At 29.2% G+C, this 17054-nt stretch overlaps 2 protein-coding genes across 2 annotated transcripts in view; one reads left to right on the plus strand and one right to left on the minus strand.

Moving 5' to 3' along the window:
- Nucleotides 1-4269, minus strand: part of LOC123666450 (rho GTPase-activating protein 190) — a 62203-nt gene extending 57934 nt beyond the window's left edge. Inside the window, exons 1-2 of the mRNA XM_045600541.1 lie at nt 4148-4269; nt 3526-3667 (exon numbers count right to left, since the gene is read on the minus strand). Of these exons, the coding sequence (XP_045456497.1) occupies nt 3526-3589 (64 nt within the window). The 5' untranslated portion in view covers nt 3590-3667; nt 4148-4269. The remainder of the gene's footprint in view (nt 1-3525; nt 3668-4147) is intronic.
- A 926-nt stretch (nt 4270-5195) lies between these two features.
- LOC123666451 overlaps nt 5196-17054 on the plus strand; it is a 30099-nt gene continuing 18240 nt past the window's right edge. Inside the window, exons 1-11 of the mRNA XM_045600542.1 lie at nt 5196-5343; nt 10191-10372; nt 10918-11156; nt 11450-11620; nt 12086-12234; nt 13182-13307; nt 13400-13618; nt 14311-14409; nt 15011-15190; nt 16114-16364; nt 16823-16986. Of these exons, the coding sequence (XP_045456498.1) occupies nt 5257-5343; nt 10191-10372; nt 10918-11156; nt 11450-11620; nt 12086-12234; nt 13182-13307; nt 13400-13618; nt 14311-14409; nt 15011-15190; nt 16114-16364; nt 16823-16986 (1867 nt within the window). The 5' untranslated portion in view covers nt 5196-5256. The remainder of the gene's footprint in view (nt 5344-10190; nt 10373-10917; nt 11157-11449; nt 11621-12085; nt 12235-13181; nt 13308-13399; nt 13619-14310; nt 14410-15010; nt 15191-16113; nt 16365-16822; nt 16987-17054) is intronic.

Below are 17054 nucleotides of genomic sequence, written 5' to 3' on the forward strand. Positions count from 1 at the left end.
TGACTATTTATATATGTTTATGTATTTTACCAGACATTGCTAAACAAAACTATACTAATAAATAAAGAATCCTAAGCTATTAACTGAGGTAGGGTACAGTAGAAAATATCCTGCTCAAAATCTGGAGCAGCCTGACTTGGGAAGTATTTCGACCTTACAGAAGATCACAGCTATAAAATACTATTTTCAAGCAGTTGTTGCAGACAGTCTATAGGCAATGGTAATCGAGTATAATACCATCAGGTGAGCCATGTGCTTGTTTGCCGACCTAGTTGTATATAGTTGGTAACAGATGACTATTATACATAATAACATTTTTTTAAATAAAAGCATACAGATATATTACATCACACGTTAGGGGCGATGGGGTCGACAAAGTGTGACATTGTGTGACAAGGGGTGGGGAGGGGTTGTACATTTTGTAACATAACATTTCAAAATATATCTAATTGTTAGTTAAATGGATACACAAATAATGACAAAACTGGTGTTTTAATTTAATAAATAAGAATTTATAGGTGAAAATTTGCAAAATATGTGACATCACACTAAGTAGATTTTACAAATGTGATCATCTATGACAAGGACAGAGGAAGGGTTCAAAAATCTTTAATTTGTTTGACGTAATTTATGGATGGCTCTTAGTCAATAAACTCTGAAACTTTTAGAGCAAGTTTAATATTTCTTTCTGTTTTATTTTCAAAATTGTAATTTAAAAAAAATCAATGTAACATTATAATGTTTTTCCTCTGAGAATATCCACCACTGTGAAACTTACTAGCAACTTTTGACATATTTGTATACAGTGGTTGAAAGTAACATAAATATCAAAGAGGGTTAAATAGTCAAAAGTGTACTGTATTATAAACAGACAAGTAGAATTGTAACTACTGTACTTATTTTAATATACAGATAAATTTTATAATGGTAAAGTATGTAACACCTTTGTTGACATGATTTTTTCTAAAAAATACCAATATAAAGCCAATAAAAAATGCAGTAACAGAAATATGAAAAAAAAATAACAAACATTTAAATTACAATTTAAATAATTACAATTAGGTAATATAAATGTTAAAAATAAATATTAATTAATAATAAAATTATAAAAAAAGGAAATTATTTAATTCACTTAATAATTATGCAATTTTCATGAGTGTTTTGTGTCCTTTGTACAAAAGAGGTTATTAACCTTACATACCAAATATTAAGTAACCAATGTTTTATTAATAAACTATGATACCAGGTGGTATTAGAAGTTCCATCTTAGTTCAGTACTATTATTATTAATGGGATTGCTTTACATTACAAGTACTATCTTAGTTCATGGTTAGCAGGTGATAGATTGTCAACTTAAAATGGTTCAAAATTCAATATACCTAAGAAAAATAATTTTGCATATCAAATTGAAAGTATCTTAGCATTGACATGTGTAAAGAATTTCTATAACATTTAATAATATCCAGTGTTGTTTGGATTTCTATGATTCTTTGTATAATTCATTATAGGACACTTTTAAGAACAAATTTAGCTCCCTTAAATGTTTTTACTGTTATCTAGCTTTTGTCCAAAACTTCATCAAATAATTGTGTTTACTCGCAAACGAAATTATTTGAAACGAAAAGATAGTCAAGTAACTATGCGTTATCAAAGATTACTCAAAAAGTAGTTATCAGATCTCGATAAAATTTATATGTGACCACATGATAAACATCAGATTTCGATTAAATTAAAAATTATCAAAATCGGTATACCCTGTAAAGTTATTGCGGATTTTCAAGAGTTTCCCTCGATTTTTCTGGGATCCCATCATCAGATCCTGGTTTCCTTATCATGGTACTAAACTAGGGATATCTTCTTTCCAACAAAAAAAGAATTATCAAAATCGGTACACCCAGTAAAAAGTTATTGCGGATTTTCAACAGTTTCCCTCGATTTCTCTGGGATCTTTTCATCAGATCCTAGTTTCCTTATCATGGTACTAAACTAGGGATATTCCCTATTCAACAAAAAAAGAATTATCAAAATCGGTACATCCAGTAGAAAGTTATGCGGTATAATACAACGTAGGTCGACGAAAAAAGCGTCAAGTAAAAACGCATTATTAGATATAAATCGAAAAGTAATTGTTAGATCTCAAATAAATTTAAATGGGACCAATTGATACACACCACCTTTTGATTAAAAAAAAAATTTGTCGAAAAAGTTCTGATGTAACATACATAAAAAAAAGACAGTCAAATTGAGAACCTCCTCCTTTTTTGGAAGTCGGTTAAATAGTAATGTTCATGTAATCCCATGTGACATATTTTCAAATAAAAAGATTTTGCTTCATTGGATATTATGTACAATCGAGGAGTGTATGGATAGGTTAGGGTTATTTTTTTTTTGTATAACGAAACTGTCGTTAAACGTTGTACTTTTTAAGTTAGATAGGTTAGGGTTATTTTTTATTTTTTTTTGTTAAACGAAACTGTCATTAAACGTTGTACTTCTTAAGTTAGATAGGTTAGGGTTAAATTACACTCCTCGATTGTACATAATTACCGCTTCATTTTTGCAACAAATTTCATTGATTTTCTACACTTAATGTTCATAGCGAGACATCAATTGTAGGCTATAGCCTCCCTCAATAAATTGAATATCCGCCAAAAAAATCAATTTGACCAGGTACCAGGTAATTGGTACCAGTCCAAGATTAGCATTCAGCAAAAAAAAACTCTTTTAACTTTATAAAACAAGTAATGACAATGTATTTTTAACACAATTAAAACTAATAATAATCATTATGTAAAAAAATGTTTCATATTTCTACAAGATGTGTGATAGGATACGAAATTTGATATAATAGTTATAAACATGACATAAGAGGTATAACCTTGGTGTTTGTTTGTATATTACATTTCTTATCATGATGCATACTTAAGCTATTAGTTTAGGTGAAGATTTCCAGTTTACAAACCATTTCTGTCAATACATAAACAAGTATTTTGTTATAAATAAATATATCTATGTATCTAATATATTTAAAATTATTTTGTTTTATGTACCATTAAAAGTAAAGTTTATTAACTTTTCATCTATTTATTTTATTTGTTTGTTTTAAATTTAAATTCTTCTTATAGCATTATTTGAATATTAATTATGTATAATTACCTTAAAATAGTTTTTTATCATTTAAATTTTTGAATTTTTTTTTAATTTTTATTCAAGTCTATTGTTTTCTTATGTTCTATTGTTTTCTTTATTTAATCCTAAGAATTATGATGACAACATTTTTATATTTCTTTTAAGAAAATGATGTATATAACATACATAAATGTCTTGTTAGGCTAAAAATAAAACTCTGTTATTCAATTAAAAAGAGCCAAATACCATTTACTATAAAAACAAAGATTTCAATGTTTTAAACAACAATTAACACATACAACAAAATGATAGTGATGATTTTTTTACAATATAAATATTTATAATAACTAATTTATTTCACTATTTATTTCAATATTTATTACAATAATTGCTTACCAGACAATCCAACAACTGATATTGTTACCAGCTTGCCCCCAGTGTTCTCAGACTTTTTAGCCATTTTCTTATCAATCACTCCAGTGGTATATTGTAAAGTAGGGTAAAATCACTTATAACACACATCACAACACTGTTCCTACTATATTTGTAATAAACAGAACCGATAAATTTGCATATAATAGTACAAATACAGCAAATCATACAATAATTTTACTAATCTTTTGAAGCAAGAAAACCACAGATAATAGAAACATTATTGTTATAACATTTTTTATAAAACCTTTTGTGTACGCAATATAATTAGATGTTTTTTTTTTATTTCTACTAATTAGTGAAAATGATAAAATGTACGTCTGAGCGTAATAAGTTGAAAAGGTACTAATATGTAACTAAAGCCTGAAAATTAAGGATATATCTCACACAATATAATTTAAGCCGTCGATTAAAACGATAAATATATTATATATATTAAGACACCCCTCGAAATAAGAATCGTAAAAGATAATTTATTGTGTTCTCAGTGGTATAGCCCTATACTTTGACACATCGAATCAAATTGGAAAACCTTTCAAAAATAGAAACAAGAACCATAAAATAGTAACGAAAATCGATCGCATACATATTTATCGGTTTATAAAATGGATAAATCACATTTTTTTTCACTCTAATCCATTAATTTTAGATGAAAACGTAATATTCTTTGACTGACACAACTCGCGTTGCTTTGTATGAACCAGTATAGCCACCGCTAAAAAATAAAAATCACAAGTAGTTTTAATATTTTTTAAAACGCAAAAAATATTCTAATGATATAAAAAAAATTCAAAGAAATTAAATTTCAAGTCAAAAAATTTAAATTATGATAATCATATAATATATGCGCTTAAATTTATTTTTTATTTTTCTAATAACCAGAATTATTTTAAAAATATCGTCACGTCGGATTATGAATGAAAAAACAAATGTGTTTTAGACCACACGACTAAAGTAAAACTTCTGCACAATAGGCACGGTGCAGTGTGTCTTAGATATATGAAACGTAACTGACTATGAGAAAAAGAGGGAAAGAAAATGTATGCTCGGACCTCTCTCTCCTGCTCCGTTCTCCTCGCCCGATCATACTTTTCGTAACGATCTCGTCACGCATTCACCAGCTGACTTCCATATTATGCGGTATGATATAACGTAGTCAAGTATATTAGATATAACAATAACTCTAGTACGCATTATTAGATATAAATCGTTAACTATGTTATTTATCAAACTAAATTTAAATGGGACCACTTAACACGCAAACTTTTTGGATTAAAGTAATAATCATTGAAATCGGTCCACCCAGTAAGTGTACTGAGCACTTACATGAAAAAAATACAATCAAATTAAGAGGCTCTTCCTTTTTTGGCAGTCGGTTAAAAAAAGAGTCGAGTTTGTAAGAATCATAAAAATTCTTACCATACTCATACGTATGGCATGAAACTAGCGGTTTAAAATATTTTTTTATAATAAGTATAAAAGAGTTCAAACAAGTAAAAAGAAATCCATTATCCAACACAGAATCCATTTTGTAGTTTTGTAGTTGTAGTGTTGTACTACGAATTTTATTTCGTACGAAAAAAATATAATATATGGAAGTAAAATAAGAGATTATAGCAACACTACGTATAACTTTGACAGCACATTACGAAAACACAAGCGCATAAATGTCTCTCCGCGATATTTTCTTGAGAAATGACTTCTACAAATGACGGAAAAGACGTGAAAAGTAATCAAACAAGTGGCCAGAAAGCCAAGACTTATTATATTGAACTTTACAAGGTGCGTGTAATTCTTTTATTTTTAGAGATAACAAGAAATAATGTGACGCCGTTGTGGTCGTAAAGTTCACTTTAGGTCCGCCATATTTGTCTTCTGCGAAGTCTTGTTTTCCTATATTTTTGTAATTAAAAAAGTAATTTCATTCTATACGTAATTAAAGTGTGCCCCAAAAAACATATCATATCTTTAGAATACATTATTTGAGTATTTCACGTTCTATTTTGGTTTTGATGGAGTAAATACGTGCATCAGAAACGATGGTATAATCTTCAATTAAATTTAGATATTACTTACATTTCGGATATTTAAATAGTGCTCAATTTCATTGAAACTACACAATACGTAGTGTCTTTTAAATTAGAATACGAAAAGTATGGATATCAAGTTTGTCAATCATGTGTGATGATCATTTGTTTGACAGCCATACTTCACCAAAAGTCACGTACTCCACACATTTATATATGTATAAAATTTCCCATAATATGTGTAGTGTTTGGTCATGCCAAGATGATATCATTGTTATTTGTTTAGTTTGGTATATCAATTTCATAATAGTATTTTATAATATCCTGCTGTCTTGTATGACAAAATGAATAAATAAATAGTAACAGTAATAATGTTTTAGAATACTAAATTTATAACTATTCTTAACATTCTTAATATTTTTTATATATAAAAAAAAGGAATAAAATTATTTTATAAAATTACTTACACCATTTTTTTGCAAAAATTCCTAAAACGAAGTTCCTTTGGATAGTACAGAAGCAACACAATATGAAAAAAAAATGTTCAATTTTATATATATTTTCTAGTTCTTGATTTTTTTATATAAAAGTACTTAGGAAATTTAGTATTAAAGAATATAACAAATATGGTAAAATAAAATAAATCAAACAAAGTAATAATAATAATTAAAACTATTAAGTGAAAGAAAAAAAAACATCTTTTTTTATTTTTGTCGACAGTATAAAATTACATACATAATTAAAAAAAAATTGACTAGTAATATTTTAGTTCTACAAACGTCATATTATACAGTTGTGTGACTGATATTACGTCACTTCCGTTATATATTTTTCTTACAGTTTTAGTATCATATTTTTTTCAGTTCGGTCGTCCAGCCAAATGTCAAGCCTGCTGTAAGGAACTTCGTTCCAATAATAAAAAATAATATAAATAATAATTGTCAACATGCGAACAGCCTAAAATTTTTCAAATTAGATTATGTAATTTGCAATGAGTATTAGATAATCGGCATTTCAGTAACGCCCATGTCAAGTTTGCTATAAATCTTTACAAACTTAATAATATTATAATTTTTTGTAATTCATCTTAGGTATGTCACTATCAGTGTTTCAGTATTTTGGTTATTTTAAGGAAAAATATCGACTTACAACATTATCATACATCTTATAGTAACAAAACAAGTGCTTATCTTTTTAACTTAAACATTCAGAAGATTTTTGTTTATCTTAAAATATTTAAATACTTAAACTTCGTATTATCCCAAAACTATGATGATGATTACACTTATTATAAATATGTTTGTAAAATAAAAATTATTCCTTTAATAGTAACAATGATATGATATGGTAGTTAGATATGATAGTAGATTCTATATATGATCAAGAAAAATAATTAAACTGTGTGGTTAAAAAACTAAAACTTCTATTTATTTTCATTTACTTATACTATAAGATAAATAACCATAAAAAGTAATGGAATTATGATAATAAAATTAAAAGAAAAACAAAATTAAAAAAAAAAACTTTCAATAAACTAACTCCTCTACTTACTAACTCTAATAACTAACTACTCATTCTTTTAACATTCTGTATGTCCAAGTTGTGTTGATTTTCATTTAATTACTAAGGAAAATATTCTGGATATATATTATAATGGGTCACATAAATTTATGGTGTTAGTTAATTTAAATAGAATACTGTAAAAGACTGAGATTGAACAACTGCTGCATATAGACTTCTTCTATGCAGAATAAGATATCGTATATGTTTGTACTGTATAGATTCTTAAGTTTTTGTTTGAATAGCTTTTATTAATTACTCTTGCAACATAAATAAAATTTTTTGTATCAAATACTTTGACTGAAGTGTAAAGATTACAAAATGACACATTCTAGAGACAGACAATACACTTGTTCAATATGTAGTTGTCTAGTTAATACTTCAATGTGATAAAAGTTATTGACACATTATTCTTTTTTACTATTGAATTCTGCTATATTTATTTATATTTATATGATATATATATATGAGATATTTTGTTCTCAAATATGAATCTAAAGGTTATTCTGTAAAAGTGTAGTTTCTTTAGAAACTGGTCTTATTCTAAGTGTTTTCATAAGTTATTTACAGGATAAACATTAGCCACAAATTAATTAATCAGCAAAGTTTTTAATTTTTATTTTTAATTATAACAAAACTATTTTCAAAAGAAATATAATAAGGAAGTTAATACTCTATACTATAAAACATTAGTATGGTATAGCTATTATATTCTATAGCAACATTCTTTTTTTTTGTTTTATTCATGTTTTTTTTTAATTCGTGCTTTTTTTTTAATATATAGACTAGCGCTTGATTACAATCTCACCTGATGGTAAGTGAAGATGCAGCCCATGATTGCTACAATAACATGATTCATAACTGACAGATAAAACAAATAGGCTCACAGTGGGTTTGCTGATAAGCTTTCCGTATATGATTCACCTACGGTCTACGTCATCAGGTGAAATGAACAAATTAGTAGATGAATCTCCCCTTGTATTAGATAAAACTTGATAGGTTTACTATTAGATCCATAATAATCTAGGTTTCTAACTAAAAAAATATACATTTAATATCAGTTTATTTGTTTAAGACTTACAATGCCAAATATAGGATTTACAATGCCACAGACATTCACAGAGACATATAAAACTTATTACACCCCTTTGCATTGTGGGTTAAAATAAATTAGAAATTAAACATAATAAATATGACATTTGACGAGTCAGCCTGTAACATCCCAGTGCTGGGCATAGGCCTCTTTCTCCACATAGGACATGGATTTGAGCTTAATCCACCATGCCACTCTACTACAGGTTGCGTTTAAATTATTAATTTAAGATAAAATATTTTTTGTTTTTAACCGACTTCAAAAAAGGAGGAGGTTACTCAATTCGACCGTGTGTATTATATATAATTTTATTATAAATGTTCGGGGATAACTTCGTGGTTTATGAACCGATTTTGATAATTCTTTTTTTTGAGGGAAACCCTCGAATATCGTAGTGACGACAAGTGCGTTTGTTTTTTTCGCCTACTTACGTTGTATTACTTATTTAGGTAATTGAAGTCGTTTTGTTTTTCGTTTGTGTGCAAACATAATTATTCATTTTAAAATATCATCTATATTTTTTTTAGAAAAAAAAAACAAACTAAATTATCTGATATATAAACTACCTGACTTAAAATTCTATAAAAATTGTTAAATTATTTAATTTTTATTTACTTTAATGAACATTAACATTTTTGTCATTTGAATGACATACTTGTTGCATCTTTAACCCTTTAAATACTGCGTAACAAACATTTTAAAAATGTAAAATAGATAATAGGAATAAAGACAAATGAATAGAATGTTAATTATTTTGTTAATATTTAATCATATCTCTGGAAAAAAGTGTGATTATTAATAATTTTTACTGATAGAAAAATAAAGGTTAACAGAAAGGTATGCATTTTGACCTTCTTTTTAAATTAAAATAAAAAAAAATATTGAAGGGAAAATAAAGAAACATTTAAAACAAACTACTAAGTTCATCACTTCAGCCTATTGCAGCCCACTGTTTGACATAGGCCTCCACAAGTTCGCGCAAAAATGGCGTGAACTCATGTGTGTTGTCCATAGTCACCACGCTGGACAGGCGGTTTGGTGAATGCAGGGTTGGTTTTGTCGCAAAGAAGACTGCTGCCTGTCTTCTACCTGTGTATTTCAAAGACAGCAATTGGATGGCTATCCCCCCATCAGTCGGCTTTTTAAGTTCCAAGGTGGTAGTGGAACTGTGTTATCCCTTAGTAGCCTCTTACGACACCCACGGGAAGAGAGGGAGTGGCTGTATTCCTTACTGCTGTAACCACACAGCAGTAACTGTTAAGTTACATTAAAACTATCTCACAAACACAAAAACATAAAATAATGATAATCTATATAAATAAAATATATAATAAAAAATCTTTAGTTTTTTTTTCAATTATTATTATTTTCAATTATTACTGCTTTTTAATTATTTTTGTATGTTGCTGTTCTGCTTTTAACATTTTGTAATATTTTACAAGTAAATCAAGATGAAAAATAAAAACTTATTCATTTATACATTTTACTTGTTCTTTGTCCTTATAAAGCATCATTACCCATTTAAATTGAATTGTAACTATATTGTTAACACATCTAAGCTTAACTTTATTCAAATATTTTACCATAACTTAGTGAACGCTGTATTTCAAAATTGCTCTTTTAATATAATTTAAATGTTTTACAGTCAAAACTTATTAATTTAGTTCAGTGTTTTTTTAAGTGATTAATATTAGGATGTACTGATTTTATATTTTTCTTTTATAAAATTCGTTATACTTATTTATATTATGATAATGCATAGTTAGCTATGTGACGTCATTTTAAATCCAACATGGCGGAACATCACACATATTGGAGTAGTTATTATTAATGCACTCCTACAATAATGGTATCAAATGAAAGGACTTACTGAGAATAACTATAAAATAAAGTGACGTCATATTAAATCTAATTTGGTGGATTAGTTATTAGTAATTTTCTAATTTCAGTCGCTCGAAGCGGGTCTGAGCGGCGAGTGTACAGGCGAGCAACGCACGCGACTGGTGTGCGAGGCGTGGCGCCGCATATACAGTTTGTGCCAGCACTCTGCGCCTAAAACGCACCCTCACCTGCTGACATGGCTCCAGCGTCACACCTCATATACTATATTACAGGTATATACAGATCACTAGCCGACTCGGCAAACATTGTCTGCCATAGGGATAGGGGCACCCTTATAACCTAGCGGAATAAAAAGTAGCCTTCGACCTATTTTTAAACCTAAAAAATATACACCAATAATTTCATAAAAATAAGTCAAGACGTTTAGGAGTTCGGTAACACAATGTGACTGAAAAATTAATTGATGATAATTTAGAATTTCAGATGCTTGGGATTAATACAATAGGAGTATATCTTTCAAGTCAGTTAGTATTACTATAAATGTCTATCAAGCCTACACTTTTTATTGGGCCTCATATCACAATTAATTGAAAAGCTCTTTATTCAACTGCAAAAATTATAAGAGGATTATGTATTTCTAAGTAGACAGCATATCCAGTAGTTTGTGCTTATCATATAAAACTGTAATTTAACTGCTATCTCAAACAAAAAAAATATCTTGTTCCTGGGTCCAGAAAAAAACACAACGTACAAGTACAAATGATACTATAAAAATTAACTTAAACTATTTTTAGCATTAAAATATTTTTAACATTGTACTCAACTAAAACTTAGTTATTATATTTTTCAGACTGAATGGCAGTCACCTAAAAGCAAGGATCAACATTCGTTGCTTGAAGAAGCTATCAACGCCTTTATTGAAGAGTGTCAAGTCACACGAGATGCTCAATCGTGGGAGAGTCAGTTACTCCATAGGGCGAAATGGTTCAAAACAATATTATCAAACCCATGGGGTCACCCAGTTCTTAAGGCTTTATTGGATTCTAGGGGACCACAGCCAACGAATGATGAAGGTTATTTAATTTTTTAACTTAATATTTTAATGTAAGATTACAATTTAATGACATATGTAATAATTATTTTTTATTTGAATGAATTTGCACTTGTTCTAGAAAGCTTTGTGACTGACCGAGAAAAATCCTTGTGAATTTCTTGTTTTGAAGTGTATTTTGTAATAGTTCCATTGTATTACAAAATACAGTGATTTGAAAAGTTGGAAAACTAATAATTCTTACATTCGTAAATTCATATAAATGATTTATATACAAGGTTTAATTATGGTTTTTTTATCTATTAATATATCTAGTTCTACGATGGCTAAGAGAAGAGAGAGAGGTTATGTTCGTGACGCGGCTTCGTCAACTCGCCGCGTCGAAATGCGACGACTTAGCTCTCTTGCTTACCTCGGCTGTTATGACCCGAGCGAGGGACTGTACTACTGTAGTGTCGGATATAGACCAAGCAGCGGGCGTTACAGGTATATTTATTGTGTCTGTATGTATTACAAGATGAATGAATCATAGAATTCTTTGTTGACAGTGAGATTTTTTTTACTTATATTGACTTTTAAAATTTGTGTTTTATCTGTTGGTATTTAAATAAATAAATAATAAAAAGATAATAATTCTTACATACGATTTTAGCTGTCTTGAGCAAGAGACTGCTCTACACTTTTGTTTTAAACATTCTAAATGTATTATAGATAATGCTGATAAATACATTAGTAAAATTAGATTCATGCTTAATAACATATTTAAATGGAATTGTAAAATACCATGCAAGATCTCATGACTGATTATTAAGTTTTAACTTTGGATAGTGAACTGTGAATTTCTGTAAAGATTATTAATACTAAATAAATAATCAAGTTTACAAATTAGATTGATATCATATAATTATGTTTTTTTTTTTTTATATATAAGAATTAATACTTATCCATCAGAACCATCCCAAGCTTCCAAAGGCGAGCCATCATTTATGGATATATTGCGAGAGGAAGCGGGCTTTACAATAGATGTTTGGGAGCTGTTAACGGACATTGAATTTGTACTCTTGCACAAAGGAGAGTCACGTTCACAGTGCATTGAACTGGTGAGTAAATTTCGAATATTTAGAGTCGTTTCGAATATTTTTGTAACGTTAAGACGACTGAGACCTCAGTCCTGTGATCATGGTTGGTATAAAGTATTCGAAACGTCGGGTATATAAAAAACCTAATAAACCACAGTAAAAGCCGAAAAAGTAGTTTCATTATGTTAACTTAAGTAAGCATTTCTTTTTCATTAACATTTCTACAAACCTTTATACACAATGTAACTATCTATACGTGTATATGTATGTATTTAAAAACTTAGGAAAGATAATTGTTATATATTTGTTGGAGGTAAAGGTAAGAAATAAATAAAAGTTCTTTAATAAATTGCATCTTCTCCTTCTCCTTCTCCTTCTCCGTTCTCAGGTTGGTTTTTAATGTCATAATAATTGTCATCACAATTGTCAGATAGTCGTTGTCACATTATTGTTGTGTACTAAGGTGCACTGTTGTTATATCGCATTTGATAAGAACTAAAAACATTATTTGTTCAATTTGAGGCTTAGAAACTAACACGAAAAAAAATAATAATAAAAGAGGGCGTATGCAATATATTGACATGTTAATTATTTATTATTTTTTTTATATAACTAGGTTGGCAAAAAAGTGTACGGCTCACTTGATGGTAAGCAATTACTATAGTTTATAGACGTCTGCAACACCAGAAGTATTGCAAGCGCGTTGCCGACCCTATCCCCAATTTCCCTGCCCCCAACAGCTCTGGTTACTTGGCAACCTTACTCACCAACGGGAACACAACACTGCTTGAAAGCAGTATATAGCAGTACATTTAGCTGGGCTCCATATTTTGAGCAGGAAATTTCCTTCTGTACCCTACCTCAGTTACTACTTATAAATATGTCATAAAAATGTTATTCTTCTCTCACAATGTTATAATGTATTAAAATTTAATAATAATTTAAAATAATTTATAATATTTTGTCAGGCTAAACAAACTCCACTCCGCAATGGTCCTCCATTGGTGGAACGTTTGAAAAGTCGGCTTGAAATGTCGCCGCAGGACAAGAAACTATGGAAAAATGCCAAGGATGTTGCTACACTTATTGCACAGGTTTGTTATATAGTATACTAGATGACCAGTACCCATTTCGCCATTATACAATAAAGAGTTATATTATTATTAATCATGTTTCAATGTCTCAGGTGGTGATAGCGCGATGCATGGTGGTACCAACATGCAACGAAGCGGCTAGGGTTGCCCTCTACGGCTGCACTCGCTCCCTTGTAAGGCTGTTACCGGTAGACAAGTTGCCCCCCGCTGCGGCAGCCCTAGCGGCTCCAGCGGCTACGTCCAAACACTTGTATATTTTGGCTACTGCAGTACATGCCGAAGTCAGTGATGGTACATCTGGAGTGAAAACTGTAAGTTGTAATTGTAAAATGTCATTAATACTCTATAGTGCTTAACTGTTTTTTTATTTTCTTTTCTTTATTAAATTTGAGGGCTTTTATACACATGTACATGACTGTCTCATCATAACCTAATTCTAACCCTACAATCAAACATGGTTAATGAGTCAATAATATGATAACATCAATCGTCAACAATATGATAGACATTGGAGAAGCAAGTATACCACCGAAAATTCGAGAGTATAATCTATTCAAATTTATTTGACTTCACTGGCAGCTTAAAACTGTATATAGTCAGTAATCTAAGTAATTTGGGATTATTTATTTCGTCAGATTTTCATACAAAGATAATAATTTTTGATTTGCTGTGTTTAAATTGAATAGTTAAAGTACGGCCTTCGAACAGGCGTTCTAATTTACCATAATATAATTGATCAAGATTCACTAACTCACATTGGAGCAGCTGGAGAGTGGTGGATTAAGCTCTGATCCTTCTCCTAAATAGGGAAAGAGGCTTATGCCCAGCAGTGGGATATTACAGGCTGAAGCGAATTGATCAAAGGACATGACTATGCTCAGTGACAGCAATGTCACTATTTTCTTAATGCAAATAAACTATAATACAAATCAAGAATTGAACCTTTTGTAGTCATCAGTCGTTATTATAATAATAAATGTAATAATTATAATATTTGTTTCAGTGCAAAGACGAAAGAAAATCTTTTGTATGCGAATTGTTCGTGCGTGCAATCACTGCTGGTATGAATGAATTAGAGAGACTCAAACTTAAGACTGAGAAGGTTTGTAATTGACAGTTAGTTAAAATTTTACAATACATAACAAAAAACTATGAAATCTGAAACTCAACTGAGCCTTAGGTGTCCTTTCGTGGATTATACTTAAATTTTTATATGGACATATTCATCTAACATTTTATGCCATATAGTTTTTGGGATAAAGGAACTGCAGTGTATAATATATGCATGTATCAAATATTTGAAATTTATAAATATTAAAAAAAATATATTAAATATTAAATAAATATTAAATATATGTATAATAAATACCCTTAGATTGTTAAAATTATAAATGCTTTAAGCTTGTTTTAAAATAATGAAAAATGTATTTTTGAGGACAAAGTGATATATTTTCAAAACTGTTTTTAGGTTTCGTATTCCAAATGCGTTATTTATGTTACTTGTGACTTAAAGCTAAATTTTTCTGATTTATTTAAAACTGTTTTTTCCTATTATGTTCTAAATTTATTATTTATGTTGAAGTGAAGTCACATATCCTTTGTAAAATTTCAAAGAATTTGTCCAATATTAATACCTTATGATTTTCATTTAAAAATATATGACCTTGTATATTGTTCTATCAATTATAATTAATATATTATAGGAATCCGAGGCTCGTTCTACAGAGGAAACCCTGTCAACATGGTTCATTCAGCTGGGGACGTTGCTATCTTCAAGTTCTCGTATGAACTATGAATGTGTATTGACGGCTTTCTCAATACACCCATCGTCATCTATGTACAAAAGAGTTGAGGCAGCTCCGCTACTTGCTCCTATACTAAAGGTAGATAATATACAATCTGTAACTAAACTGGCGACCTTCCGTTTAGGGCCATATAGATGACCTGGAAGTATACCATAGCTGAAATTATACGTGAAAAAAATGAAGCAGTAGGGAATATAGCTAATACGACAAGCTTATATAACTTTAAAATCGACAAACTAAAAAATAATATTGCGAAGACATGGGAAAATTGGCAAAAAAATATATAACAGACCTAGCTGTAAACTCAGATAATTCGGTTATTTACACTTCACTAATATTATTACACACGGCGGTAATTTTATAAATAATAATTATTCAATAATTAATTATATAATTTTTATAAAGCATTAGGGCAAGTAAGTTACATATTTGGGTTATATCGACATATTGGGTTTATCGATTCTAATATCGCAGTTTAATGGATGGACGTCAGTTCAATAACATGTTTTATACCTTACAGAAGATCACAGCTAAATTATACTGCTTTCAAGCAGTGTTTTATTCCTGTTGGTGAAGAAGGTAACCAGAGCTCCTGGGGGGAGTTAGGGGTAGGGTCGGCAACGCGCTTACGATGCTTCTGGTGTTACAGGCGTCTATAGGCTACAGTAATTGCTTAAGAGATTTAGTTATATATATATAAAAAATCTTGGTCTTTAAATTTAAAATATGTGCTTGCATTTAACATACCAATATATTACTTATTTGTAGTATTTTATTGAAATGCAAGTGTGACACTGTTATTGGATTTGCAATATTGCACAAGTTTCTCTAACATATTCGTGTAAAAAAATAATAATTTAGTTTTTCACTTTTTATACAAGAAAAAAATGTCGTGTAAAATAAAATTTATTTACTATTAATTAATTAAATAATTTATACTGTAGAAAATGTTTTCATTGATGTTACTTAAATTTATTAAATTTTCTTACATATTTCAACAGGATACTCAAGAACCAAGATTCGAAACAAACTCTGAGTTTGGTAGTTGGGCGACAGACAGTCGGACTCAGACAAATTTGGTTAAAACATCCGAAACACTCAATCTAAAACAAACACAGAAACAAGCTAATGTTCTATCAACAGCGATATTTGCCGAAGGAGAAGCCCTAGGGCTCGGTGCAGAACTCTGCCAGGATCTTGCCGTTTTAATTTCTGGCCCACGAGTTAAAACTTTATCTTGGGATATGGACAGGTATTATATCAACTATATATTTAAAAAAAAAGCATTGCAAAGAAAAAATACACAACAAAAAATACAAATAATATTTTTGTTAATAATGAATTTTTATTATTGTTTCATGTCTTTAATATATTATAGTTAATGTCGATAATATATAAAAGTTTATTTTGAGAAAAAGTGACAGCAAAATTAATATTATAATATCCTTTCCTGTATAATTTAAATTTATATTAATATACATTTAGTTGTAGTAGCAATTATCAATAAACAGTAAGTGTTAATCTTGCTCTTTAAGTAAATAATCACCTTAGTCTCAAAAGTCTCCACTACGATTTATTTTTGTTGGGATAATAAATTGATTATCAAAAGATATATGTCAAATGTATGTATATCCTGTAATAACACTTCTCAAAAAAAAAAAATGTGCGTAAATTACAATTAAAATAATATAAAACCTTATAATTTTTCAGGGAATTACTTCTTGATAGCTGTCGCAAATATATGGAGCGTAGACACGGAGGGACGCGTGCTCTCACTACCGAACTGAAGTACCTCAACTTGGACCCACGGTCATTTCAACACTTACCGGAGGAAATCGACAATGAAAATGACGCCTTCTATGGTATTGAAAAAGGTGAGATTTCTAGTTCTAGTAAGAGTATAGATTGTATCGAAATTAGTATTAAAATGCATAAAAATAGA

Source organism: Melitaea cinxia, chromosome 26 (assembly GCF_905220565.1).
Source record: "Melitaea cinxia chromosome 26, ilMelCinx1.1, whole genome shotgun sequence".
NCBI lineage: Eukaryota > Metazoa > Arthropoda > Insecta > Lepidoptera > Nymphalidae > Melitaea > Melitaea cinxia.